The sequence below is a fragment of the Trachemys scripta genome, chromosome 5 (assembly GCF_013100865.1).
Source record: "Trachemys scripta elegans isolate TJP31775 chromosome 5, CAS_Tse_1.0, whole genome shotgun sequence".
NCBI classification, from domain to species: Eukaryota; Metazoa; Chordata; order Testudines; family Emydidae; genus Trachemys; species Trachemys scripta.
In genome coordinates, this window is record NC_048302.1 from 115,407,868 (window position 1) to 115,435,245 (window position 27,378).

Sequence of the window (27,378 nt, forward strand, 5' to 3'; positions counted from 1 at the left end):
AAATCTTTTCAGTTTTCACTGGGCTTCCCCTAAATTAAGCAGCTCACGTTTTATTTTTATATTTCAGCTTTGAAGACGTTTTTCACAGGTGAAAACCTTTTTTTTTTTTTTAATTTTATTTTGGATGCCTGGGCTCTGTTAACTGCTGTATGCCATTTTGCTGCTGCTTTGATTTCTTTTCAGAGTCTCTACCAACTTAGATATCAGTAAGTTGTGACACTTAAACTGTTCTTTTTCTACCCCTGTTTGCTGCTGCTGTTCATTTTTTTCTATTGAACTTACCCCTCTTTCCCCCTCCTCTCCCCAGTTCTCAGAGCCAACTCCTTTCTATAAAATTCTCTCCCAGTCTTCTCTAGTCAGATCACAAAATTCAACCTACTTTCTAGTGTTCATAAGCTGCTTTAACAATTCCTCTATGCCCCTGGTTCTGGGACGAGGTCCTATTTCTTCAATTATGTCTAATATCTCCTCTGATGAAAATTTTTAACCTTCATCTCTGTACATGTACCACCCCAATTGTTTGGACTGTGGATGTGAATTGTAAGTGCCATAGGGACCGCTTTAGAGTCCAGATTACTTAAGGAAGGAAACAAGTGGAATATAAGGAGGTGGTTGTGCCCTAAACAATACAGCACTGTCCACATTAATGATTTCTCCTTCCAAAAGTCTCACTGATTTAAGAGCGCCTGTCAGTTCTGTATTCTCCAATGGCACTGTTTCCAGCAGTGCTTGCAAAACCCCGTTCTGCTCCTTGAGAGACTCAGGTTCCAGAGCTTTCTCAATCAAAGCCTCAACTTGTACACTGTAGCACCCCGTAGCTCAGTGGCCTTGTCTCTCACCCTTCTGCATTTCTTTAACTTGCGTTTTATTTCTTTCTGCATTCTAGTGTCAGTACTTCATTTTGCTTCACAAAAGCTCTGGCTGTCATTACTCAACCCTGAACAAACAACCGTTTGGTTGCCAGAAAAGTTGCTTTCAAGCATGTCAGCCACCACTTCAAACAGATTCTGCCTTTTGAGAATGTCCACCTCCTTAAGTGGACCCTTACCATGTGTGGCCAGATATTCATTTACATATCTCCCCAGTGATTCCATTGTCACTTAAACCCCATCAATACCTTAGGTCGTGGTCCCTTGGATACTGGCTGTTAGCCCAATTTGCGAACTGCCTGGTTCATTGTGATGTTGGATTGAGACTCCCTTATTCAGCAGATGGGTTTAACAAATCTTTATTAAGGCAAACCTTTCAGCAAGTGGTAATCAGTTACTTACAAGTGGAAAGCTCATCAGGACGATCTCCGCAGTCACCTCCAGGACTGGACAATACAGCTTCAATCTCCCTTTGTTACTGAAAATTTATAACTTTTTTTATCTTTTCTTATACATCTGTATTAGTGTCTCATTTCCATGTTAACATTACTTCCCTGTCAGTACAGGTCTAGCATTATTTCAAACCCATCTTTTCTAGCTTTCTAATGACTTTATCTATTTTTAATTCACAGACGTGATTACTCTGCAATTTCTTACATGTGCAGTTTTACCTATGTTTACTCTGTTAAATGTTATCAGAACAGTTTTAAAATTCACAGCAGGCTTCTATAAGCCAAAATATGTCTTTGCTCTCAACAGTAGTTTAGGTACAAGTGATCATGACTTGATCACATTTATAATAAGCAAGCAGAATAAAGTCCAGAGCAGTAATACATATACTTGGTGCTTGAATAGGGCCAATTGTACAACGCTAAAAACAATTGAGAGCCAGATCATCTAGGAGGAATAACGTAATCAGAAAAATTTGAATGATAATTGGGAATCATTTAAGAACCTTACTAGATACCCAAAAAGCTACAATCCCTCAGTTGAGGAAGGAGGACCATGTTGGTTAAAAAATTGGCCTGGTTTAGAGGCAAAGTGAAGGCAGCTATTGAAAAATATATAACAAAGGAGAAGTTAATAGTAATGAGTATATATCAGGAGTTAAGAATTGTAGGAAATTGGTAAGGGAAGCCAAGAGACATTAAGAGAAATTTGTGGCCAGCAGAGTTAAGGACAATAAAGAGGAGTTTTTAAAATATGTTAGGAACAAAAAGAATCCAGCAATGGTATTGGTCTATTACTAGATGAAAATAGTGGTAGAATTTTTGATGATAATACTGAAAAGACAGAAGAGTTCAATAAACATTTCTGCTCTGTATTTGGGGGAGGGGGGGGGAAGATTAGGTAGTCTAATCATATGGTGATAATACTTTCTATTCCACTAGTATCTCTGCAGGATGTTAAACAGCAGCTACTGAAGTTAGACATTTTAAAATCAGCAGGTCCACTGCATCAGGAGTTTTAAAAGAGTTGGTGGAGGAGCTTGCTTGGCCATTAATGTTGATTTTCAGTAAGTTGTGGAGAACTGAGGAATTTCCAGAAGACTGGAAGAAAGCCACTGTTGTACCAATTTTTAAAAAGGGTAAATGGGCTGACCTGGGGAATTATAGGCCTGTCAGTCTAACACTGATCCCTGGCAAGCTAATGGAGCGGCTGATTTTAGGACTCAATTAATAAAGAATTAAAGGAAGAGTAACTAATGCAAATTATGCAAAATAGATCCTGCCAAACTAACTTGATTTTTTTTTTTAAATAAGATTATGGGTTTGGTTGATATAGCCATGGTTGATATACCATGATATATACTTATCCTTCTCCAAAGATTTGACTTGGTATCTCACAACATTTTGCTTAAAAAAACAAGAATGATATAAAAATAATATGGCAAACATTAAATGGATTAAAATTTGGCTAGCAGATCTCAAAATGTAATTGTAAATGGGCACTCGTCATCGAGTGGGTGTATTTCCAGTGAAGTCCTGCTGGAATCAGTTCTTGACCCTACACTATTTCAGTTTTATCAATGACTTGGAAGACGTTATAAATTAATCACTGATAAAATTTGCAGATGACACAAAAACTGGGAGAGTGGTAAATAATAAAGAGAATAGTTCACTGATTCAGAGCGATCTGGATCATTTGGTAAACTGGGCGCAAGTGAACAATATGCGTTTTAATGCAGCTAAATGTAAATGTCTCCATCTAGGAACAAAGTATGTAGGTCATACTTATAGGATGGGGGACTCTATCCTGGGAAGCAGGGACTCTGAAAGAGATTTGGAAGTCATGGCGAATAATCAGCTGACCATGAGCTTCCCAGAATGATTCTGGCCAGAAAAGCTAATGCAGTCTTGGGATGCATAAATGGGAATCTTGAGTAGAAGTAGAGGTTATTTTGAAACTGGTGTGACCGCTGCTGGAATATTGTGTCCAGTTCTGGTGCACACAATTCAAGAACCATGTTGATAAATTGAAGAGGAGTCAGAGAAGATCCACAAGGACTATTAAAGGATTTGAAAATTTTTTTTAGGCTTGGTCTACTCTGCTGCTTAAATCGATGTAAGCTACGTCGCTGGAGGTGAAAAAATCACCCCCATAAGCGACCTAGCTTACGTTGACCTAACATGGTTTCTACACCATGCTATGTTGGTGGGAGACGCTTTACCGCCAACTTACCTTCTGCCTCTTGGGGAGGTGGACTACTGAAGTCAATGGGAGAGCGCTATCTTCACCAGACCTGCTAAATCAACACTGCTGCATCGATCGATCAAGAGGTGATTTGATTACAATCTATAAGTATCTACATGGGGAACAAATATTTGATAATGGGCTCTTCAATCTAGCAAAAAAAGGTATAACATAATCCAGTGGTTGCTAGTTGGAGCTCAACAGATTCAGACTGGAAATAAGATGTAAATTTTTAACAGTGAGGGTAATTAACCATTGGAACAGTTTATGAAGAGTTTTGGTGAATTCTTCATTGACTATTTTAAATTCATGATAGAATGTTTTTTCTAAAAGATATGCTCTCGGAATTATTTTGGGGAAGCTCTGTGTCCTGTGAGCACAATGGTCCCTTCTGGCCTTGGAATCTGTGAACGAATTTCTACAAAACTTTCAACAGGAAGGCTGTGTGGGTCAGGTGGAGAGAGAGCCCCCAGAATAGCCAATAGCCTAGTGGTTAGGGCACTCACCTGGATTATGGGAGACAACCCAGGTTCAAGTCCCTGATACAAGTTAGGCAAAGCAAGGACTTGAACCTTGATGTCCCACATCCCAGGTGAGTACCCTAACCACTGGCTATTGGCTGTTCTGGGGGTGGGCAGGTCTTTCATTTGTCATGACCAGGGCCGGCTCTGGCTTTTTTGCTGCCCCAGGCAAAAAAGCCTCCGGCCACACACACATCCGCCCCCCAGTGCGGCAGGGGAGGGCGGCGAGCCCCGGCCGTGGCCCCGCTCTCCCCGGAGCCGGAGCACCGCGCTGCCCCCCTCCAGGTGCCGCCCCAAGCACAAGCTTGGTGGGCTGGTGCCTGGAGCCGGCCCTGGTCATGACAAATGTTGAAAGGTCTGTTTCATCCCAATGAGTAACTAGAAATTTTTTTGGAAACTCTTTCCACCCAGTTCTAGGCTACAGTTCTGGGCTGGCTAGTAAATTCCTGTGAATTAGTGGTAATTTTTCCAACTCCTTTTCCCCTCCCCACCCTAATCTCTCTCACTTGTATGAATATTGAGCGTCTAAATTTTGATGCTTGATATTTGAAATCAAATTAGCGAGAATTTTTAAGATGCATCCTCACAGAGCTTTTGCAGTTCTGCCAAGCTTCAACTTTTCCAAGAAAGTAGAAGGCAGTAACTCATCATTCACAAGATAAATCAGGTCATGTGATTCCTAATAAACACAAAATGAGTTACAATCATGCAAAAATCTGATTACCTTGTTTTTGGCGGGATACGTGGACAGCATTGTTGTTTTTCTTTTTAGGAAGGAAAGCTAAAAATCACTTTGATCTGGTAAACGTGGAAAAGAATGGGGAGGCAAACAGAAATGTGGGACAGGATACAAAACAATGAGTTGTTTAAAAAGAAAAAGACATTGATACTGGTGTTTCATTTATTCCAAGGATTAAAAAACTGATCTTTCAAATGCACTGAATGTGTTTTTGAAGAGTAACTTCTCATTCCTCAGATTCAAAACACTCTGAAAGACCCTGTTTCTGCCCAAAAAGAACAAATTCCCTAAGGGCTCAGGAACTCTTCTGGATTTTTTTTTTGTTCTGTTTTTTTTCTTATTGGTTTTGAACAGTGACAAGATGATTACTAATACAGACAAGCCATAGTATTGTTAAATACAAATGCAGATACTTACCACATATAATGAAAACTTTTCTAATTGACAATTTTATCCTATATAAGTAGTTGGGATAGTGTTAACAATGTGTGTTACTATTTGTAAGGGATGCCAAATAACACTTAAGTTTTCTGAGACACATCTTGGTTAACATAATAATTGAATTTCATATTATCTTAAAGGATTTTTTAAATAGAAATGTTGCATCTTGAGTAACATTCCAGTGAAAATTATTAAGGTTTGAATAATTACAGCTATAAATGTAATAACTTGCTAGAACTGCATTGCTGTTCCTATAAAACATCATGCTCTACATTTAGATGTGCTCCTTGAATTCTCCAGCCAAATGCACTGAGGACTGAAGAAAATCACTGAGTATTGCTAATAAATCAGTTTTGTTCTTGGGTTGCTTTGTAGAAGCCATGAAAGAAGAACCTGAAGTACTCTTTGAGGATCTGTTTGAAAAGGCCAAAGCTGGAGAACCAAAAGCCCAGACGGAGGTAATTTTATACGTTTTGTCACTACTTTTTTTTATACTCTTTAGAGGCCATTTATTGACTATAGATAAATAAAATACAACGTTTGTTAGCTGTATCCGAAATCATATCTGCAGAGAGCACTGCAAACAGCTTTGAACATCTCTGAACACTGGCGAAACTTCATCCAGCATTGTTGTGGTTTAAATTCAGAAAACGTTACTACACACTTCCAATTCTTGTGGAGTTCTCTTCCAAAAATGGTTCAGTTGAACCACATCCTCTGTTAGAATTTTAAATTGTTCAAAGTGAGATGATGCCAAATAGCTTCTTGGCCTGGAGAAATTTATATATTTATTTATATAGTCACAGCGCCTAAGAGCCGTAGTGCTGAATGAGGTTTGCATTTTGTTCCAATGGTGGTAAATTAAAATCAAAACAGTATCCAATAGTCACTATATGGACACTTCCCTCTTATCTCATTGTATTAGACACTGGACAAAAAACAAATGACACTCCCTGCCCCAAGATGCTTACAATCTATAATTAACTTTCACATCTACCCCAAAGGCTGATACTGGACTGGAACCTGGGAAATCTGATATAAATTAAAAATAAAATATTTATCAGCCTTTGGGGTAGATGTGAAAGTTAATTATAGATTGTAAGCATCTTGGGGCAGGGAGTGTCATTTGTTTTTTGTCCAGTGTCTAATACAATGAGATAAGAGGGAAGTGTCCATATAGTGACTATTGGATACTGTTTTGATTTTAATTTACCACCATTGGAACAAAATGCAAACCTCATTCAGCACTACGGCTCTTAGGCGCTGTGACTATATAAATAATGAATAATACTAGAGGAATGCTATAAAAACAATAATTCTGAGTTGTTTCAAGGTTTGCAAATGACTCAACAGCACCAACCTTGAGCCATTTGAAAATGTACAAAGTATGTTTCCTGGTGGATTAGTAAGGGCATTCATATATACAGGGTTGAGCTCTCTCTGTAACATTCCTCATCTATGCTGAATAAATGCATTTTAAAAAACCCTTTAGGTACTGAAACTAGCTACCATTTGGCTGTTCAATGGCCTATGAGAATTGAGTCGATCTTAGTTCTGTCCCTGAAGGTATTTGTTAGCAGTTTTACAGTTTTTCTATACTAAAAAATTGCATCGATTTCATTAGATCAGTTTAAAATTCTAAATAAACTGATACAAACACCTAATGGAGTTGCACTTAAACTAGTTTAATCCTCACTTTAAATCACTTCTGCTAAACTTGTTAAATTACTGACTTAAATTAAATCAGTAGAAACATGTATATGGTCAAACAGATGTGCTAATTTAGTATAGATAAGGCCTGAACGACACTGAGACTGAACTGTCATCTCACCCTCACAAATGGTCCTTCTAAGCCGAGATGCAATGACATTTTAAAAAAAAATTGGAGGTGGGGGTCAGGAGTGAGAATTGAGTGCTACGGTACTGAGAGATATCCCAACAGAATAGTAAAATAATAATAATTATCTCTAGAACTGGTGCAAACATCCTGCACACTCTCACCCATATACTTCAGACCTCATATTTGAGGGCAGCCTCAAAAAGAGATCAGTCTGAAGAGTTCCTAGCCTCTGAAACAGCAAACACCTTTGTGGGTAATGGTATTTTGAACTTGGAGGATCCTTGCCACCAGAACCCTCAGTTTGGTTCCAATTCCAGCAAAGAACAAAAACCTGTAATTTCTAGTTGCTTAAGAAATATGTAAGCCAAAATAGTAGGCGAGTAAAGCTTGTGGAGACACAGAGAAAACTAACGTGTTGATGATTTGTCCATTCTGGCTGACAGCAAAGAGGAATTGGTAAATATGGTATCAGAATGGACATCTGTTTGAAAATCATGATTTGAAGGTGAACCCAAAGAAAACTGAAGTTATGCATGTAGGCAGATGGAAGAAGAGAAGCAGTTGACTGAAGTTTCAGGAGAGAAGCTGAATCAGAAGAATTTGTGTACTTGAGAACTACACAGTGCCATCCTGAAGAGATCTTGAAAACTGAAAAGAACCCACTGTGCCTGGGTGACCGTGAAAAAGGTGGTAGGAGTATTGTGGAACCAGCAATTAAGGAACAAACTGAAGGCAAAATTGTATCTTGTGTGTGTTTATCCCTGCCTGCTGTATGGTTTGGAAACAGTAGGTCTTATGGAGATGGGGGAGCGGGGGGGAGAAGACACTGGTAGTAGAAAATAATATACTGAGGAGAATGACAGGCAAGCAGAGCGTAGACAGTGTACATGGAAGAAATTAGGGGCAAGATGAACTTGGGACTCCTAGCAATAGGCTGGACATATGATAAGAATGGGAGAACAACAACCATTAAAGAAAGCATGGGAGGAAGAGGACAGCAAGAAAGGATATATTAGACTGAGGATACAATAAGAGACTTTAAGGGAAATTTGAAGAGAAAAGACTGGAACTCCAAGACAGAACACAGGGGTTTGAAGGCGTGACCCAGAGTCGTGGGCACGGATGACCCTGTGTAAACGGGAACAGGAATCATGAAGTATAAGAAATATATAAACAGAACCCCTGTGTTACTGCTGGAAAATCCTTCTCTGTTTTCTTCTATAAAATCAAAACCTGTTTAAATAACAGCAAGCCACAGTCCCCGTTAATGAGATTCTGGACTAATAAACTGGCTATCATCCTAGGAGTTTATTAACCTAGAATATAGGCTTTGCATTCTTGTCAGGAAGATGTTACCGTTGCACTGCAGCTTTAAACATTTTTAAATGAAAGTTGAGCAATAACAAGCAAAATGGGCTGTCAAAATGCGGAGACGATAATTGGTTTTAAAAAAAACAAAACCTGAAATCTCTCTACCTTTCCTGGTTCTCTCCACCCTTATTCCCCCTCCTCTGATGCCTACATGTCAATAAGGCTCTTGTCTTGAAGATAACAGTATGTTTTCAGGTTTAATTGTGTTCGTCTCAAAATAAACAAAAAAAATAGTTAGGAAGTTGGAGCTCTATTGTCCAGTGGAGAGGGACAAGAGGAAGGAGGAAAACGAGATTAAAAAAAAATCTTGTTTAAAATATTTAAATAGATTCATTCTTGGCAGTTTGATAGCCAAGAGTGTGTCCATTATGTGGGTGGGGTAGGGTGGAGAGTGTGCATCTTCAGCAGAAGTGAATGAAATGCTGAGGTGGTGGTATTTGTAGCTTGCTTATGGCCTAAAAAATTGACTAGAAAAATATCACTCAATTCAGGAACTTGGACACATACTGAAATAACCCTGCACTCTGTGTGTCTCAGACTCTGTTACAGGGATTTGCGTACAGTACTTTTATGGAAAAATACCTGTATAGTAATTATGCAGATGAGACACCCAGAGTCAGAGCTGCATAATGGAGAAGAGGCAGTGATGTCTGTTACTGTACAGGGTCTCTGCACTCTTGACTGGTTCTGACCACTCTATTTCAGTTAGCAGAACACAGCGATATGAGGGAGTGAGCGCTCATGTTAGAGGAGTAACCTGAAGATGTACACTGTTAATTTGGTTCTAAGTACCTCTTTCTGCCTCCCAGTTTTAGCACACGATCTAAACAAAGAGCATCCTCAAGTTAACATTAAAACCACCTGATAAGCTGGAATGAGCAGGAATGGATATTCTATAATCACCTCGAGTCAAAAGGCTTCTAGCCATTTTAAATTTTGGTAACTTTAAAATGAAAATATTTGTGCAAAAGTTTTATCACCAATCTCATTTTAAAGCCACTGTTGCACAATACTCATTCAGAAAGGACAGATCACAGCCTAGCATATAGCATCTTTCAGTGCAGTTTCATGGAAAGACTAAATATAGTTGCTCTGGTTTTTCTGTTAATTAAAAAAAAACCATTAATTCCAAGAGCTTATGTATCTTTAGAACCAAAATAAGGGTAAAATGTTCTCTTCAGACGGTAGCTACTTACAGATGCTGCTACTGTACCTTAAACAGAAAGCTCTATCACAAAACCCAAGTATTGGGCTGTGGTTCCTTGTGAAATAGTCATTCTTATGGCTGATTCCATGATTTGTGTGGTAGATATCAGTTTCTGGGACTATGGGATATGTGTAGAGGAGCTGTATTAAGTGCTGCTGTTTTGGGATGGCTATAAATATAAACACACTGTAGGAATAGCTGTTCTTGGGACAGGTTTTATTGACACGATAACTTCCCTATAAATCTTGCTAACGCTGTCTACGGTGATGACAAACTGCCAGTATGGTACTTGTACCTAAGCTACATTCTTGACTTTCTGCCATTTACTCTCTTCTGTCATCTGCTACTGCATCAATGTGCTTTTCCACTTCATTGAGATGAAATATGCCATGGTAGTGATTGTACACTATGAGTTTGGTTTACTTGGTCTGAGTTTCTCTTGCCTATTTGCATCTTTTCTGGTAGCTTCAATTTTATGTAGTGTACATTTAATCACAAAGGTCCTCATCCTGCAACTGGATCTGTGTGGATTGGTAGTGTAAGAATCCACCTGTGTCCATCCAACCTGAGAATTGGGGCCCAAGTCAGACCTGCTAATCTGCCAAGAAAGGTCAGGTTTTTTGTAAGGTGGTGATGTTTAGCACTGCAGAATCATTCAAAAGATTAATTAGCAATTCAGTTCTACAGCATAGATTCAGTATTTTGGGATTCATAATGGTATACTCTAGGGGGTTGCATTTATTTTCCTTTCATGTGTAACCATCAACATGATGATCTCCCCCACACTCCTCCATAATGATGGAGGGTAGGCCAAATTTGAGTGAGTTGCACTGCAACCCCATGAGCCAGGTCACAACTCCGCTCATACAAAGTTGGTCCAGTCAGGGGGGCGGACCTGCGGTGCAACCCTGGAGGTTCCAATGCCTGGACTGGAGAGCCAAGCCCAGCCAGCCTCACAGAACAGGAGCTGCTACTATGAGGTGAGTGCGGGGCAGGACATGACTGAAACCACCCCAGGGCCTGCACCCCCAAATTATGTACTGGGTCACGACAGGCCGTAAATATTTTCAAATGTGTCCTGACCCCAAAAAGGTTGAGAACAACCATCTCAAGGCCCTCTACAGAGATTACTTCTTCTAAATTCCTGTCCATCACTGATACCTTGCTATGGCACTTCATTTTGCATTTTTAAAGTTGATCTAGCAGTATTGTATAAAAGTGAATTATCTTAGCATCTGCTCCTTCTGTCTAGCATTAGTAGCGTTCAATGTTGCATTTAGCCGTATACTACCTAATGTTAACTCATTTGTTGACTTCACCAAATGTGCCAGAAATCAATCATTGCTTCTGCTTGTATCTTGTTCTGGAAGTTGATCCCTGATCTCTTGCCAGTTTGCTGAGGACAACTTACAACTGTGTGCCTTAATGTTGATTCAGCCTATTTGACCTCCTCCTTCACAGATATAGCCTTCACTAGCTGAGATAAAGAGAACAGAAGATATTTAAATAGCTATTGAACTAACTAAGGAATTCTGTTTGCTCGCCATTCTTTCCAGATGGGAAAACACTACCTGAAATTAGCAGAAGAACAGGATGAAGAACTCAACAATTGTAGTGCTGTTGACTGGTTGATTCTTGCTGCTAAGCAGGGTCGAAGGGAAGCTGTCAAACTGTTGCGGAGATGCTTAGCAGACAGAAGAGGTATGGGTTCTTTAGGAGCTTTAACTCTTATATTTTTAGTCTGTACTTTAGCTACAAATAATCATCCATTAAAATATTGGGGAGACAGGTTAAAATATACTTTAAAATCTGGGTATATTTGGAGCAAAATTATTTGAACAGCTGCTGATAGAATGTTGGAGTAGTTAATTAAACGAATAACATATGATTTTGCATATAGAAGTATTAGTGTCAATCATGTACTTGAATTCCTTCATTAGATTCTTATTTCTTACCAAATCTCATTGAAACTCTTCATCCTTGCCTTTAAGGTTAATTTCACACCCCGCCTACATATCTGCTGTTGTTCTCTTCTCCTGTCCCTCTCATTCTCCCTTTATTCTTCTCAATCCTCTCGCCTAATTGGTTCCCTCTACCATATTCTCCCATTTCAAGATTCACGCCTTCCTTCATCCCACTTCCTACGCTTGGAATAGTCTTCCTCATGTCTGCCAAGTATCTGATCTCGAAACCCATTTCTTTACATAATACTTCCTACCTTGTTCTCATCACCAGTGCTCTATCAATGTCATCTTTTACCTGAATTGTTGTCCTTGTGTCTTGTCTTCAGGCAAGATTACAGACTCTTTGTGGCAGGGAACATATCTTATGCAATCCATAAAGTGTACGGTACATTTTAAGATGTGTATTTTTTGCTGGTAAATCCTGAACACAGAACAATGTAGGAAAAATTTACTCATCTTGAGAAGATGACATGTGAATCAGCTTGTCCAAAAACTTAGAACTAAAGTGGGAAAAAAAGAACAAATTGTGAGCATGTCTATCACTTCTTCCCGAGATGTGGGATGATAATATCTAATACACTTTCTTTTCTTGAGGCATCACTTCTGAGAATGAGCAAGAAGTGAAGAAATTATCATCTGAGACTGATCTGGAGAGAGCTGTGAGAAAAGCCGCCTTAGTTATGTATTGGAAATTAAATCCAAAGAAGAAGAAGCAGTTAGCAGTTTCTGAACTGCTGGAGAATGTTGGGCAAGTTGACAATGAAGGTAGGCATCCAGTACCCCAGATACGAAACTGATCCTATCTAAAACGAAAATTAAAAGCAGAACACAACTTAAAACCTAAATGACCATATAAAAAAATAAAATAAATAAGTGTGTAACCCATTCATGGAAAAATAGTTGTGATAATGCCCTTTATCAGCTGCTCACTCTAACTCATTAAAACTGATTCATATGCTGTCAGGAGTTTTGCTTATGCATGGTGGCTCACTTAAGTACCAATGAGAACCACCAAAGATTAGAAATGACTAACCTTTTAATCAAAACTCAGTGTTTTTGAAAAACACTCTTATTTACTTTGATTTTATCAGTAACAAAGCACTCTGAGTATCTTGCCAGATATTTGAAGTTACTAACTTAAAAATGCATCACAAAGTAAGTATATACTAATGATCTAAACACTATTTCTCTTTTTAATGCTGTAGCTGAAATCAAAATGTACTGTTACGGCCACTTTTTCTCCACTTTTTCAAAAAAGTACATGATGAAATGAGTTCTGTTTTTAGTCTAATCTTTGTGTTGCCACTCAATCTATGCAGTTCTTTCAAGGAATTCAGCAGATTCTCACTCAGTGTCATGTTGTTGCAAACAGGTGGTGGACCCTAAGGATCACAGCTGCTCTGGAGGCAGCTTTGCTTGTCCCTAAGTAGAGCCTTCTTAGAGATTTTCTGCCGCAGTAGGACCTGGTAGCATATGCCCTTGTGTAAACCTTTATCTCATTGGTTTGAGGTGCTACTGTCCTCTATATTTTTGCTACTTTAGCTAATGACATTTGTTGGAGTTTGTTCACTTAATGACTACTTTGTGAACTTCTGTTATATAGCAGATGGTGAAAAACAACCTGGCCCAGTTCCAAAGTCTGTACAGAAGCAAAGAAGAATGCTGGAACGATTAGTAAGCAGTGAATGTAAGTGCACACATCCCGTTTGAAATGTAATGACCATGATTTCATTTTGCTTTGTTTTGCTAAATAATTTTGCACCAGCTGTAATTTTTTTCTCAACTACAGGATGTTAACCTAATACGTTTTTATCTTCTGATTACACTGCATTTAAGCTTAGCATTTAATGTACACAGCTCTTCAGCTTCTGTTACCTAGCTGTAACTGTTAAACCACACTCCCTCACTGAGGATTCCTCTCTAATATTTGTCTCCTACATAAATACTTGATTTAAACAGACCTTCCATACCCCACCAGCCCCAAAAAAAGCTGTCCTTGTGATTAGCTGTCTTCACCCATCACTCAAGAGACCCAGATTCAAGCTGTTGGACTCCAGGCTTAAATTTAAGGAAGAAACGTTTCTTCTTATGACCAAGTAAGAGATTTTTCCTGGCGTCTGAAGGGCACGTCATCCAGCCCTGCCCAGCCGAGAGAGGTCACAGTGCTATTCGGTTCTGAAAAGGGAGGAGCAGCAACTGAAGACACATCAAAATTATTACTGTCTTGGCTCTTGCTGAGGAGGGAGAGCCTCATTCACTTTTTAACTGGTAAAAATGCTACCGCTAGAAGGAAGCTGTGTCTTCTATGGGTTAAAAAGTTCTGGCTCGACTCTTATGACACCTGTAGAAGAAAACTAACAGGTTTTAAAATAAAAATAAGCTTAAGCTTTAAAATTCTGATCTGGGGCATGAAGATTCCAAATTGTTGCGAGGGAAGGACCCGACTCCGAACTAGTTCTCAAAATCAGGACTGCTACTTGCTTAGTACATGAGATAGAAAGGTAGATAAAAATGATCAATGTAGAGGGAGGTGCTCTGTTTAGCCTTTCTTGCAGAACAGGAACAAAGAGATACCTGACTCTATGAAAAGGCAGCAAATTTAAAACGATGAAAGGAAATACCCTCCTCACTCTTATCCATTTATCCCCACAAAGCATTAAGCTGTGATACTTTATTATCGAGGACGGGGTGTCATAGGGTTGAAAAAAGGGAAGTAAAAATTACACTAGCTAGGATTTAAAAACAAAACACGTTTATAAGGGATATCAACCTTCCTCCTTCAGGATGCAAGGCAACAGTCCATTGCTTGGTGTTAAAAAGATAATCCCCTCCCTTCATTCCCCTTCCGGGTATGTAGGTATGTTAATGCATAATTATGAATTATGTGGTTTACCTCTTCCTCTGAAGCTTCTGATACGGGGACTGTCAAACAGGATGCCAGACTGCATGGACTCTTGGTCTTGATCCAGCATGGCAATCCTGTATTCCAACCATTGCGCTGCAGCTGCTAATCTTCATATACATTACCTATTTTTTTTGAAAAAGGAAAATGTGAAGAAACGATAGGAGGATTTAAAGACTGAAAACGAAGATGGCGAAGGAACATAGTTACAAACAATGCATATTGTACTGAGTGCATTGTAGTAAACCTAAACTTCAGTTAAGGCCATATATAGAACCATTCTAATTCCATTTTCATACTAATGTAATGTAAAATGTAAAAATCCATATAAAGTCAGTCTCACTCTTCTTTAGGGCTGTTTTAAATGTCCTACAGTTTAAAAACTAGTACTATATACTACTAAAACTTCCCAAACTTCAGGTTGAGATTCAGTCAGTGTCACTGTAGTCCTCTCCTTCCAGGTAGCTTGTGGCTGGTCAGATGTATGTGAGACTCAGCACTGAAAGTAACTTTCTCAAGATGAACTGGGGCTTTTTGCTGGTTTTACATTAACTTGTCATATTTATGAAAAGTTCTATAGTATGGTGCATGTAAGAGAGAGGAAAGGACAATACTCTGGATAGAGATGGGAGTCAGGCCTGAATTTTATTCCCAGCCTTGACAGACTTTTCATATGGACTTGAGCCACATAGAGCTTAGTATGTCCCAATTTCCATTTCTTGAAAAAATGTTTAGGGCCAAGACTGCCACATTTCTTTTTTCTCTCTCTCCATTGGAAACTGTGCTGTGGTCTGAGTTCGCTGGAGAATCTTCTGCTTTGGCACCTATTGGATGATGCTATTGCACATTCCATCCCTTAGCTGCTGATCTTCTGAATCAGTGCTTTGCCTTCATTCTGATAGCAAATACATGCAAAACAAGCCACTTTGTTCTGAATCCTTCAGCAGCTCATAGTGTTGGGGGGGGGGGGGGAAAGGGGGTCAGTAATTTTCTGAAGGCTTAAATGGCTGATGAAATAACAGGAGGGTAAATGAACCTACATGTTAAGTGTAGGCAGAAATTGATGTGCACATTTCTTTTTTTACTGCAAATGGGGGAGGCAGGGAATTTGTCATAACCAAAATGAAGAAAAATCTGAATAATAAAGTGGAACTTACAACATATGCTTTTAATATCAATTGAAGAAAGACTTGGGTGTCAAGTTACTAATGGCATTTAAAAATGAGAAGTTTTCATCAAACACTTAAAGTAGGAGGTGGGCTGTTCTCTCCTCTCCAGAGATGGAGTTGGCTGTCCATGCATGAGTAGAGGCAGCTATTACAAGCTAATATTCACTTCCCTGTGCATTTTGTCAGAGGGAAGTTTTCTTCTGATTTAATGCACTGCCAACACTTGGAAGCTTGATTTAAGCCTGTTTGCAAAGATTTGAGATGGTGTGAACTCAGTAGAAGCATATATAAGCAATTACAGGTGACATTGTCTGACTGTGGACAATGCCTGAGAATGTAAATGTCATTACATTTGATTTAATATGTCAGCCATGCATTATAAACTAAGAACTCTCCCCATCAGTGTATCCCAGAAGTGCTGTCAAAGATTTTTGCTCTATTCCAACTCTCCTCTTTTTGAAAACTTCCAGTGAAGGAGATTGCATGACTTCCCTAGGCAATTTTTTCCATTGTCCTTCCTGTTTTTCATTCTACAGCTGAGAAGAAACTGTTTTATAAATGTCTCCATGTATGTCCTGGCAGGACAAGCTCTCTATTCCGTAAGGTGGTGCAAGATTAGTTTGCATATTTAAAGTGTATATTTTAAATAAATCAACATATATCCTTGTGAGATTGAAGATTAAGGTATACAATGCTGCTTTGTTATGTTGCTGTACCTTTGCTTTATACCAAGAATGCTGCTAGTTTGCTATAAAAATGTAGCATTTTATGTAAGAACGTTTTAAAATTACAGTAAGGCCACAAATCAAATACATTAAATCCTATACTTTTAAACTCCTAGTCAATTGTTTCAATTTCCTATGTGCAACTTGTGCTCAGATAAGAATTAAGCAGACGAGCCTTCATATCTTTGTCAGCTGACTCTCTAAACTTACTGTGTGGGAGGCTTGTTGTAGGTTTTTGTCATTCAAAAGTCTTTCATATTTGAAGCAATATCAGGTGCTTCAGTGTGTGGGGAAAGTTGGCATTAATTCTTCCTTATAATTGACATCAAACTTGTTTACCATGGAAACTGGCTAATCTACACTGACTGGGACAGGCTGTAGGAGGCGATTGAGACAATTGTGTACATGATCTTGTATCCCAGTACTCCTCAGGAGGTTCACAGGGGTTAATCGAAGCCTTCCAACCTCCATTCCATTCATAGGGCTGGAGGAGAGTCTCCTTGCCCTCTTGGTATAGAAGGAGCTAAGTGGCAGCCTATGAAACGCCCCCACTCTTTGAGCTCCCCTGCAGCAGAACTTCAGGAAGTTGTAAGGAGCATAACCTTATAGCAAATTCCTGAGTTAAAAATAAGAAATTTATTACTTTATATGACTGGTTATTCTGGCCTACAATCACCCCTTCACCCACTATCCCACCCTGCAGCAGGGCCTCACGTGCTCTACCCTCCGTGTTCCTCTTCATCCTGTCCTTTCCCTGATAACTCTCTCCCTCCATCCTTTTCAGCTTTCCTTTTTTAGAAACTCATTTCCCTCTCCACCATTTCTCAGACCCACACTCTCTCTTCACAGGCTCACGCGCCTATTCTCTCTTTTTCTCTCTCTCTCTCTCTCTCTCTGTTTCAAAAAAAGATAACTCATGGTGATGCAATTGTGTAACTCTTGTCTTCTCTTTCTTTTAGTGCTATCTGAGATTCAAAGCTCTTCATAGCAGGGAACATGTCTAAAGTGTCTGGTGTACTTTGGGTGGACACTTCTTGACAGAGTAATAAGGGATTTGTTTCTTGGGGTCCTTAGCCAAAATCATCCTTCCCCCTGCTATTGTATACAGCGGCAGTCTTGTGGCACTTTGTCCCCAGCATGCCTAAATTTAAGTAGTGGCATATGTAGTGTATTTAAATAATTTGTGCGCTTCCATATTTGGAGAATTAGTAAATAAGTAAACAGACAAGATGAGAAAATCAAGCTACTACATTATGTAAATGAGCAATGTTCAATTTGTTGGCCATTCAGTTTAGATCACTTCTAATGATGCTTCATAGTATGCTGATAAATATACTTCAATATGTTTGGAAAAAAAGTATATAGTATCCAGCCTCACATCATATCAAAACTATTAGCTAGAGGGAGATGATATGGGGTCTTGTGTGTATGAATTATGAGGCATTGCTCATTTTACTGAGTTAATGAGATTTCCTAGATGTAAGATGAATATATGCAATGTATTCTCCAGAGAACTGACTTCTGACTCAGTGCAGACTTTCAGTTAAACATTGAGGAGTTCTTTTCCTGTGGCTCTGTGTCTTTTTTTTTAATACGGCAGAGCTACTGAAAATTTAATTATTTTTACCCAAAAAATGTTATAAAGGGAGGGGAAAGCCATAGTTACGTTTCAGATAAATAATAATGTGATCTGAAACCTGATAAAATTGCAGGGCACTAGAATAAGCATACAGATATCTTTGACAGGTTAAAATATCTGCACTGCAGCTTTAATCCTGATGAAACTTGGACACAAAATATGAAATACTTGCAGTCTAACCAAATGGAATATAATGTATTTCATACTGGTCTCAGATGAACATATTCATTCATTTTATTTCTTCTTTCTTATAATGTGTGTATTATAGTAATATATACTGATAAGATGTATTGTGACCACTTATTGCCACCAAAATTAATTTGCTATCTCTGAACAGGTCACAAAATAAACACCTGTTAACAAGAGTTCAATTTCTCCATATTATAAGCACAAAGTTTGTTGGAAAATAATTTCCACATCAGTCCTAGAAAGGCTGGTGCATGTTTTGTAATTAATGGGATGCTAATACTGTAATTTTTGAGTTCTCTTTTTTTTTTATCTTCATTATAACTTTCAGCTAAGAACTATATTGCTTTGGATGATTTTGTTGAAATAACCAAGAAGTATGCAAAGGGAATCATCCCAACTAACCTGTTTGTGCAGGAGGATGATGATGATGAATTGGCTGGAAAGAGTCCCGAGGAACTTCCACTGCGACTAAAGGTGAAAACTAGTTAAGCACCTATTGTGTGATATGTATTGAAGGACTCTTAGTTAATTTATTTACAGCCAAAATAGCCTTCAAATGATCTACCTTCAAAACTTGTATCTAGTCACCCAAAAGCATCATTGATAGAACTTGTGTGAGTGTATAGTTGCATATATACACATACACTGTGTGATATTTTTATACGTATGGCATAAATTTAGAAGGAAGATGTTTTGAAAACATAAAAATTGTTCTTGGAAGATGACAATACATCTTCATACTCACCTTGCAGAGGACAACAATGCCTCTCTTTTGCCATATTTTTTATTTAGATGTATATCTGCTTTTATTAATTAGAGACCAGTAAATAAATGAATGAAGTGTGTAAACATGCATATACAAATGGGAAAACACAACAGTGGACTAGATGTGTAAGACAGCTCACTTTCTGTTGTGAGGGAATTAAAGGATGAAACTGGCTGGCAGTGATTTGCGCAGGCCAACACTTCACTGTTAAACAGTACAAACAAAATCTAAACAGGAGAACTGAGACACACATGCGTTCATTGATCTGAATTTCAAAATGGCAGCAGGTAGGGAGCAGAATGCTGCCATCAGCAAATCAGTTCTTTATTTGTCCTCCTTGGACATCATGTTCAATGTTAAGGGACAAAAAAAGGACTATATCTCCTCTAGTGCTTCCAGGTAATTGACTTAATGTTCTGAAGGAGATGTACTTAGGAAGGGACACTTCACCAGTGAATAGCCTTACTCTTAACTTCCTGGGCTTTCTGCCCCAGTTAGTATGATGTATAAATCTCTGTTGAAAGCTTCTTGGCCTCTCCCTGAAGTACTTGATACAAAGGCATATGTTTGGCACACCATGGAAATTGAATTTTTTTTTTGTGTTGTTTTGGGGCTGTGAAGCTACATTTGCCAGCTTTTTTAGTTCAAAATTTGCTTGAGATGTAATCTCTTTCTAGATGGTCCTTTCCATCTGTCCTGCAGAAAAGGAATGTCTTTTCTTACAATAACTACAGTGTTGTTTGACAAGTCACCCTGCTGGGCAGGTAATCCCCTGCAGGATAAGTGGAATATTAAAGGCTCTGTGATATAATTGATTGTGGTTAAAGGAATAATCCTAGCTCTGTGCATAGGGAGGGAGATGAAATAGTACTAGCTGCTTATAACAGTAATAATAGAGGTTGAAAAGGACTAATAGTTTTTGATAGCTGCTTGCTTACATATTTGGGAAGGAACATTTTGGAAAAATGCAAACTACCTGTAAAGACTTACGGCTTGTCCACTTGACAAGTTACTGCATAGCAAGCCAGGGTGTGAATCTACTGCGTGGCAAGCACCAGCTTAACGTCCTGTGAGAACACTGCAACAGCACTGTGAAAGTTCTGGAATATGGCTTAGCATACAGCTTAGCATGCTTTCACTGGGCTGTAGCAATGTCCAAATGGGACAGTACTGTGCGGCAAGCCAGCGTGCCGCAGAGTCACACGCTGGCTTGCCTTATAGTAACCTGCCGCATGGACAATCGCTTAGTGTCATTGTGTATAACAATGCATGGCGCGTGACGGAATCACTGGAGAAGCTGACAGTTTACAGCTGAAGGAATGGCACAAGATGGCACAGAATTGCAGCACTGTAGTTCATCTTTATAATACCAATGGGCACTTCAGTAGGAACCTAATTGAACAGAATGCTAGATTAGGAAGCCTTTTAATAAAAAAATTATATGACATATTGATAATGAGATTTGTCTTCCTTTTTGAAAACTTTTTAGATATCCTAATGGAGAGGTAACATAATCTGTGCCTCATCTGATGAAGTTAATATCAAAAAATGGTCACAGAGAAAACCCCATTTTGTTGTGCAACACCTCTTGAAATAGAAGTATTTCAGAGCAAGCTAGACTTGACTTACTGCTACTGCTTTAACATGAATATACCTACTGTACATGTACAAAAATGTTGTTAAATAAACTGTTTTTTCCTTTCTTTTCAGGTTGTAAAATATCCACTTCATGCCATTATGGAAATTAAAGAGTACCTTATAGATATTGCATCTAAGGCAGGAATGCATTGGCTGTCTACTATTATTCCAACACACCACATCAATGCCCTCATCTTCTTCTTCATCATCAGTAATCTGACAATCGATTTTTTTGCCTTCTTTATCCCATTAGTCATCTTCTATCTGTCCTTCATTTCCATGGTGATTTGCACACTGAAAGTCTTTCAAGACAGTAAGGCCTGGGAAAACTTTCGCACCCTGACTGACTTATTGCTTCGTTTCGAGCCAAATCTAGATGTTGAGCAAGCAGAAGTGAACTTTGGGTGGAATCATTTAGAGCCATACGTTTACTTTTTGCTCTCCGTTTTCTTTGTCATTTTTTCCTTCCCTATAGCAAGCAAAGACTTCATACCATGCTCAGAGTTGGCTACCATCTCTGTTTTTTTCACAGTGACAAGTTATATGAGTTTAAGCACTTGTGCAGAACCCTACACACGAAGAGCTTTAATGACTGAGGTGGCTGCTGGCTCCCTCTCTCTGTTGCAGATACTACCTATAAATTTGGGCTATTTCAAATTCTTAGGTAAAACCTTCTTTACTTTTCCTATAGGCCACTTCTTCATACTAAATGTGAGCATCCCATGCCTTCTGTTCCTGTACTTGTTCTATCTCTTTTTTAGAATGGCACAACTGCGGAATTTTAAAGGCACCTACTGTTACCTGGTTCCCTACCTAGTGTGTTTCATGTGGTGTGAACTCTCAGTGGTTATTCTGCAAGAGTCCTCCTGCATTGGTCTCATTCGTGCATCAGTTGGCTATTTTCTGTTTCTCTTTGCACTCCCAGTTCTAATCATAGGCATTGCACTCATGTGTCTTGTGCATTTCATAAAGTGGTTCATATCTTTGGAGCTCATGAAGATTGTGGTGACTCTTGTGTTGTGTGGTATTCCTTTGTTTTTACGATGGTGGACAAAAACTAACTTCTCCGTGGTTGAAATGATAAAATCCCTAACCAGGAGTTCTATTGTGAAACTCATTTTGGTGTGGATTACAGCTGTAGTGTTGTTCTGTTGGTTCTATGTGTACCGATCAGAGGGAATGAAAGTCTACAACTCTACCTTGACATGGAATCAGTATGGCTTCGTCTGTGGACCCCGGTCATGGAAGGAGACTAACATGGCACGCACCCAAATTATATGTAGTCATCTGGAAGGACACAGAGTTACATGGACTGGGCGGTTCAAATATGTCAGGGTTACAGAAATTGACAATAGTGCAGAATCTGCAATAAACATGCTTCCACTTTTTATTGGTGATTGGATTAGATGTTTGTATGGTGAAACCTACCCTGTGTGTGACCCAAAAAATGTTACCATGGAGGAGGAGGAACTGTGTCGTCTCAAGTATCTGACAAAGCATGACTGTCACATGAAAAAGTTTGATCGATACAAATTCGAATTAACTGTGGGCATGCCTTTCAATGGCAAAAATGGAACTAAAGCTGTAGAGGAGGAGGATATAACCAAAGATATTGTGCTGAAGGCAAGCAACGAGTTTAAGAAAGTGTTGTTGAACTTAAGGCAAGGAAGTATAATTGAATTCAGCACAATTCTGGAGGGTCGTCTTGGCAGCAAGTGGCCTGTCTTTGAACTGAAAGCAATCACTTGCTTAAATTGCATGTCTAAACTTACACCCGCAGGAAGGCATGTGAAAATAGAGCATGACTGGAGAAGCACAGTGCAAAAAGCCATTAAATTTGCTTTTGATTTTTTCTTTTCTCCATTCCTGTCAGTTGCATATTGAGCTCATATACTGGTTCAATGGTATCTTCAATGTATACTGCATTAACACTACCAAAGGTTTGGCTTCTTAACAAAACTTGCTGTAGCAATGTTCAAAATGTATGCTATTCCAGAGTATTGGTTGAGTTTTGTAGGTGTAAACACTGTACCCAGTCCTTGTATCCCGTAGGATTGAGGTTATAAATTCTGTTTAAGTATTACTATAAATTAATGCACAGAATTGCTGCAGAGTAGATGCATGAACTGTTTTTATCCAAAATGAACTCTTTCTGTGGTACAGTACTAGGGTATATTCATCTGCTTGACATTAAAAGCACTTTACTCGTGAAATATTCACGGCATTGCCCTTATGTACTTTCACATGTAGAATGGATATCTTGTAGGCAACCTAAGATATAATGTTTCTTGTATTTATTCAGTGGTTTCTAGAGAAGTATTAATTGTACAACTAGATTGAATCTGGTGCCATGTGATTGGGGTGTATAGAACTGAACTTCTTTGCTATTTATTAGATTTTATTTGAATGGGTCTTTTGGTGGTGGACACCACTTCACACACCAGCAAGGTTGCAACAAGAGCTCTAGTTTCCATTTCACTTTTATTAAGTATTCTTCTTAAAATGAACATGCTATTCACTGTAACTGGTTATGATAGCTACATAGGAGACTATCAGTTATAATTCATGATAGCATGTGAATGCTAGGCACCAGTTAGTAAGACTGGTATTGTGGCGGTACTAGTAATAGGCAAACCAAATCAATTGAAAAGCACTGTATAAAAAAATCTACAATGGAGATGAAATAAAATGTCTGGTTAATAATATGTATTGTGCAAATGTATGTAAATATAAACCTGAATTAAAATGGGATTCTACACTCATTGCTTATGCTTTGACATTGTGAGTAGTTACTTCCAATCCAATGGTAACAGCTTTAAATTATAAACCATATTACATTTTAGTATTTGGTTTAAAACACAATTCCAGTTTTGGAGTGCTAGAAATTATAATTCATATTTCAAGATACAGCAGTAAAATCAGAATATTGCAAGCTGTGAACTTCTTGTAGCTACATGATCTGTATATATACTTTCCTTTTTTTCTTTCCACTTTATTCTAATTTGTACAGTCCTGATTATCAAGAACATATTGCAGTATTTGACTGTCAGAAAACCCTCTTCTTGACCCAATCTTTCATTCCTCTATCCTTCCCTTCTTTTAAACATCTATTTCTCACAAGGTCTATTAACCCCAGTCCTTCTCTTCAGGGCACTACCTATCTAGACTCCAAGTTGCTCAAGGCAAACACACTGTTTTCATACCTGTATTTAAAGCCCCTATCATATTGCAGAGGCTGTACAAATAATAATGGAACTAATGACTTTGATCTATAATTTAGTAAAATTAATGTCACAACAAAAAAAACCACATAGCCATTGTTTTGGTGTAGCTGGGCCCCCTTCTCTCTCCTTATCTTCCTCCCCACCCCCACAGTTCTGTTCTTTGGTGTGGTTACCGAAGTTCCCACATACTCAACAATCCATGAGTGATGTCATCCAAAATCATTGTCTTAAAATGTCATGAGACTGGAAAATACTTGGAGGGGGTGGGGGCGAGTTGTTGCATTTGTTATTTTGAGCTGTGGGAAGCCATCTGCCTCAAAGTGCACGTGAGGCAAAATTCAACTGAAAATTCTCATGCTAAAATGCGGGCTTCTCTGCTGATATCCTTTTATCCTCCTAACCTGTGGAGCAGAGGAGCTGCCATTCTATCCCTCTACATGCCCTCTCCCCTGCACTTATCGCTGTCCTGTCTCCTTCCCCTCTCCATCTTCCTCTTTAGCATACTCAGACTCCTCCCCTACTCACATTTTCCCTTCATGCTCCCCCATGATCTCCCTTTCTCCAAACCACCTCTTATATATTTCCTTTCTGCCATCCCATATTCTCCAAAACCCTCCACCAGTCTCCTCCTGCTCCCTTTTAGGCTATGTCCTGCTTCAACCTGTCTCCTTACACATGTTGGGCTAGAGAGGAAACTGGAGTCAGAGGTGGTAGCCATCTTCACTGGGTAATCTCACTTCCCCATGCAAAGTCCAAAGTGAATGGTGACTGCCTCGGCTGGGAGGCAGTTTTGCATTAGCTCCCTTTTGGCCATTTTGAATAGGGAAACCTCATGAGTTTGGAAGCCAGGATTCTGAGATCATGTGAGACTTTACCTTGACTGTGGCAGGTTTGCTTGTTTTTTAAAATCACAAAAGTTCACAACACGGTGGTTGTCCCTGATCCTAATTCCCAGGTGTTCTGTTAGGGGCCAGTGGCCAACAGGCAAAGCCCTGGCAGTTCGGTTTCACTGCAACTGTCACAGGAGCTAGAGGAGAGCCACAAAGGAGAGCTGGTGGTACTGGGCTTCTGTGTGGTGGCTCTGGCTTAGGAGCAGAATCTTCTACCAAATAAAAGGTGATGGGGAGGGATGCTGCCAGAGGGACCATGAAACACCACAAGATTCCTATATGAAAAAATCTGGCATGAGGCATAATGATCCTTGATTTTGAAATTGGTCAGTTTGTGTGTGTGTGTGTGTGTGTTCTTTCAATGCCTCTCCGAGAGAGGGGGAAGGTCAAACAATGTTTGCACTCTTTTAAAATGTCTACGCTTACTCTCACTTTGAAGTAAGTGCTTGCGGTTTTTAAATTATACACATTTGAATGTGTAGCTTTTTTTTCATATGTTTGAATCAAGAAAATTTGCATTCTTGCTATTCAATAATGTTAAAGATCCTGCTATTCTTAGTTTTTACTCAGACAAATCTATCCCCTTCAATGGAAGTTTTGCTTGAGTAAAGGAAGTCAGGCTAATGATTCATCTGGAAAGCTATTTAATGGAGCACAGACAAATGTACAGAGCACGGCACTAGCATTTAGAGGTGCTTCGTGATGCTAGGCAAGTGATTTAGTCACTTCCTGGATCCCAGAACGCACAGCTGGCAGGAAGAGGGGCTCAGACCTCTGCAGAGGGATAGTGCTCCCCTATATCCCAGCACATGGGCAGAAGGGGAGAATTCAGGGCTGATATCCCTGCCCCCCCATTCTCCAGCTTCCTCCACTACTCTTCATATTCTCCAATCCTCCCCTTTTCCACCCCCATTCCTTCTTTCCCATACCACCCATTCCCATTTATTCTCCCCTCCCCTCCCAATAAGTGTAATTTATTTTTCAAAGAGTTTCAGCACATTCTGAATATTCTGTTGTACTCAGATTACATGTCTCCTAAATAAACCTTGAGAGAGGCAGATTTCCCCTCCTCCCCCATGTTTAAGGTTGGTTTTCAGATTTCTGCCCAGGCTGGATTTCAGACTCAGAGGTGTCCCTTGGTCCATTCATTTTAATGAAATGTTCTCAGCTGAAAGCAAATACACCATGGTGCTAAGTACGGCCTGAACCAATAGCTCTGAGATGTGCAAACTGCTCCATTTATGTCTGTGGGTGTTTCTTTGTTTTTGGTTTTTTTTGGAGGGGTGGGGGGCCATCCCCACTGCTGGAGAATGTCTGATACAAGTTGAGCATACCTGTTGTTAGATACTTCTTGCCCTAGTGTCAGCTGTGTGGGTTTTTTTGGTGCTCTTACTATGGCTGTTGTTAGCTTCCCACCTAAAGATACAGGGCTTCCACCATCCTTGTTCATGTGGGTGGGGGGTGGGGAGAGGGAGAAAGAGGGGCTCAGATACCACTGATGGAACAAAGACTCCCAGATCACATGGAGGCATAGGGAGAAAGGTCCAGTCCCCCACACCACTCTGCACATGTCTCGCAAGGGAGGTCAGACCACCATAGATGGACACAGGGGCCTCCAGCTCCTGGTGTGCATGCATGCACACAGGGAGGGAGAAAGGCTCAACCACCCCCAGAAAGGGAAGCTCCCCCTGAATCTGGCTTATATGAGGGAGGTCAGATACCTGTGGATGGGTAGGGACCCCTGGTGCACAAATGGGGGGGGGAGGGGACAGTGTTCAGACACCTCCAGTAACCACTCCCCAGAACCTAGTTCTCATGAAGGGAGGTTAGGGCAGACTCCTATACATGGGCTTCTGGCACATACATGGAGAAAGGGAGGAGGAGTTAGTTAGGGCTCAGACACCTCCCAGAAAGGCAAGTTCCCTCCAGAACCAGGCTTCCGTGAAGGGGAGCAAGGAGGATATCAGGCCCCCATAGGTGGGTAAGCCTCCCTTCAGATCCTGGCATGCATATGGGGAGTAGGGAGAGGGGGATCAGAGATCCCCAGATCCCAGCTTGCGTGGGTGTAGGGAGAGGGGCTCAGATGCCCCAAATCCTGGTGTGTACAAAAGGGGACAATGTCAGGCTAACAGGCACACTGCCCTTATTCTCCCCCTGCCACTCACCATGGGTTCCTCCCTTCCTCACCTACCCTACCATCCATCTCTTTCTATCCCCCTTCCCTTGATGCAGCCCCAAATCCCTCTCATCCTATTTCCTTACCCCCCACTTCACCACCTAAATTGCCCCTCCCCTGCCAGCAACATTGACTTAACTAATTTTGTTTTACAAAAATACTTTGATCGCATTCCCCCAAAATAACCAAAAAAAACCCGCATCACTCTGCCAGAGACAGGCTTTAGCAATATGCTATCTAACCTTTTCCAAATTTCTGCTTCAGGTGGTATGCATTGTTGTGGTAGCCGTATTGGTCCCAGAGTAGGGGGGAGAGAAGGTAGATGAGGTAATATCTTTTATTGTACCAGCTTCTGCTGGTGAGAGACGAGCTTTTGAGCTTACACCGAGAGGAGAGTTGTGTCTAAGTTCAGAA

At 39.8% G+C, this 27,378-nt stretch overlaps 1 protein-coding gene across 2 annotated transcripts in view; it reads left to right on the plus strand.

Moving 5' to 3' along the window:
- Window positions 1–23,436, plus strand: part of WFS1 (wolframin ER transmembrane glycoprotein) — a 50,037-nt gene extending 26,601 nt beyond the window's left edge. The window contains exons 3-8 of one of the 2 annotated variants that reach the window (XM_034771677.1): window positions 5,640–5,722; window positions 11,239–11,383; window positions 12,241–12,411; window positions 13,250–13,333; window positions 18,599–18,744; window positions 20,747–23,436. In XM_034771677.1, the coding sequence (XP_034627568.1) occupies window positions 5,640–5,722; window positions 11,239–11,383; window positions 12,241–12,411; window positions 13,250–13,333; window positions 18,599–18,744; window positions 20,747–22,558 (2,441 nt within the window). In that variant the 3' untranslated portion in view covers window positions 22,559–23,436. The remainder of the gene's footprint in view (window positions 1–5,639; window positions 5,723–11,238; window positions 11,384–12,240; window positions 12,412–13,249; window positions 13,334–18,598; window positions 18,745–20,746) is intronic. The other variant, XM_034771678.1, reaches the window with a different exon arrangement.
- Window positions 23,437–27,378: the final 3,942 nt, after the last annotated feature.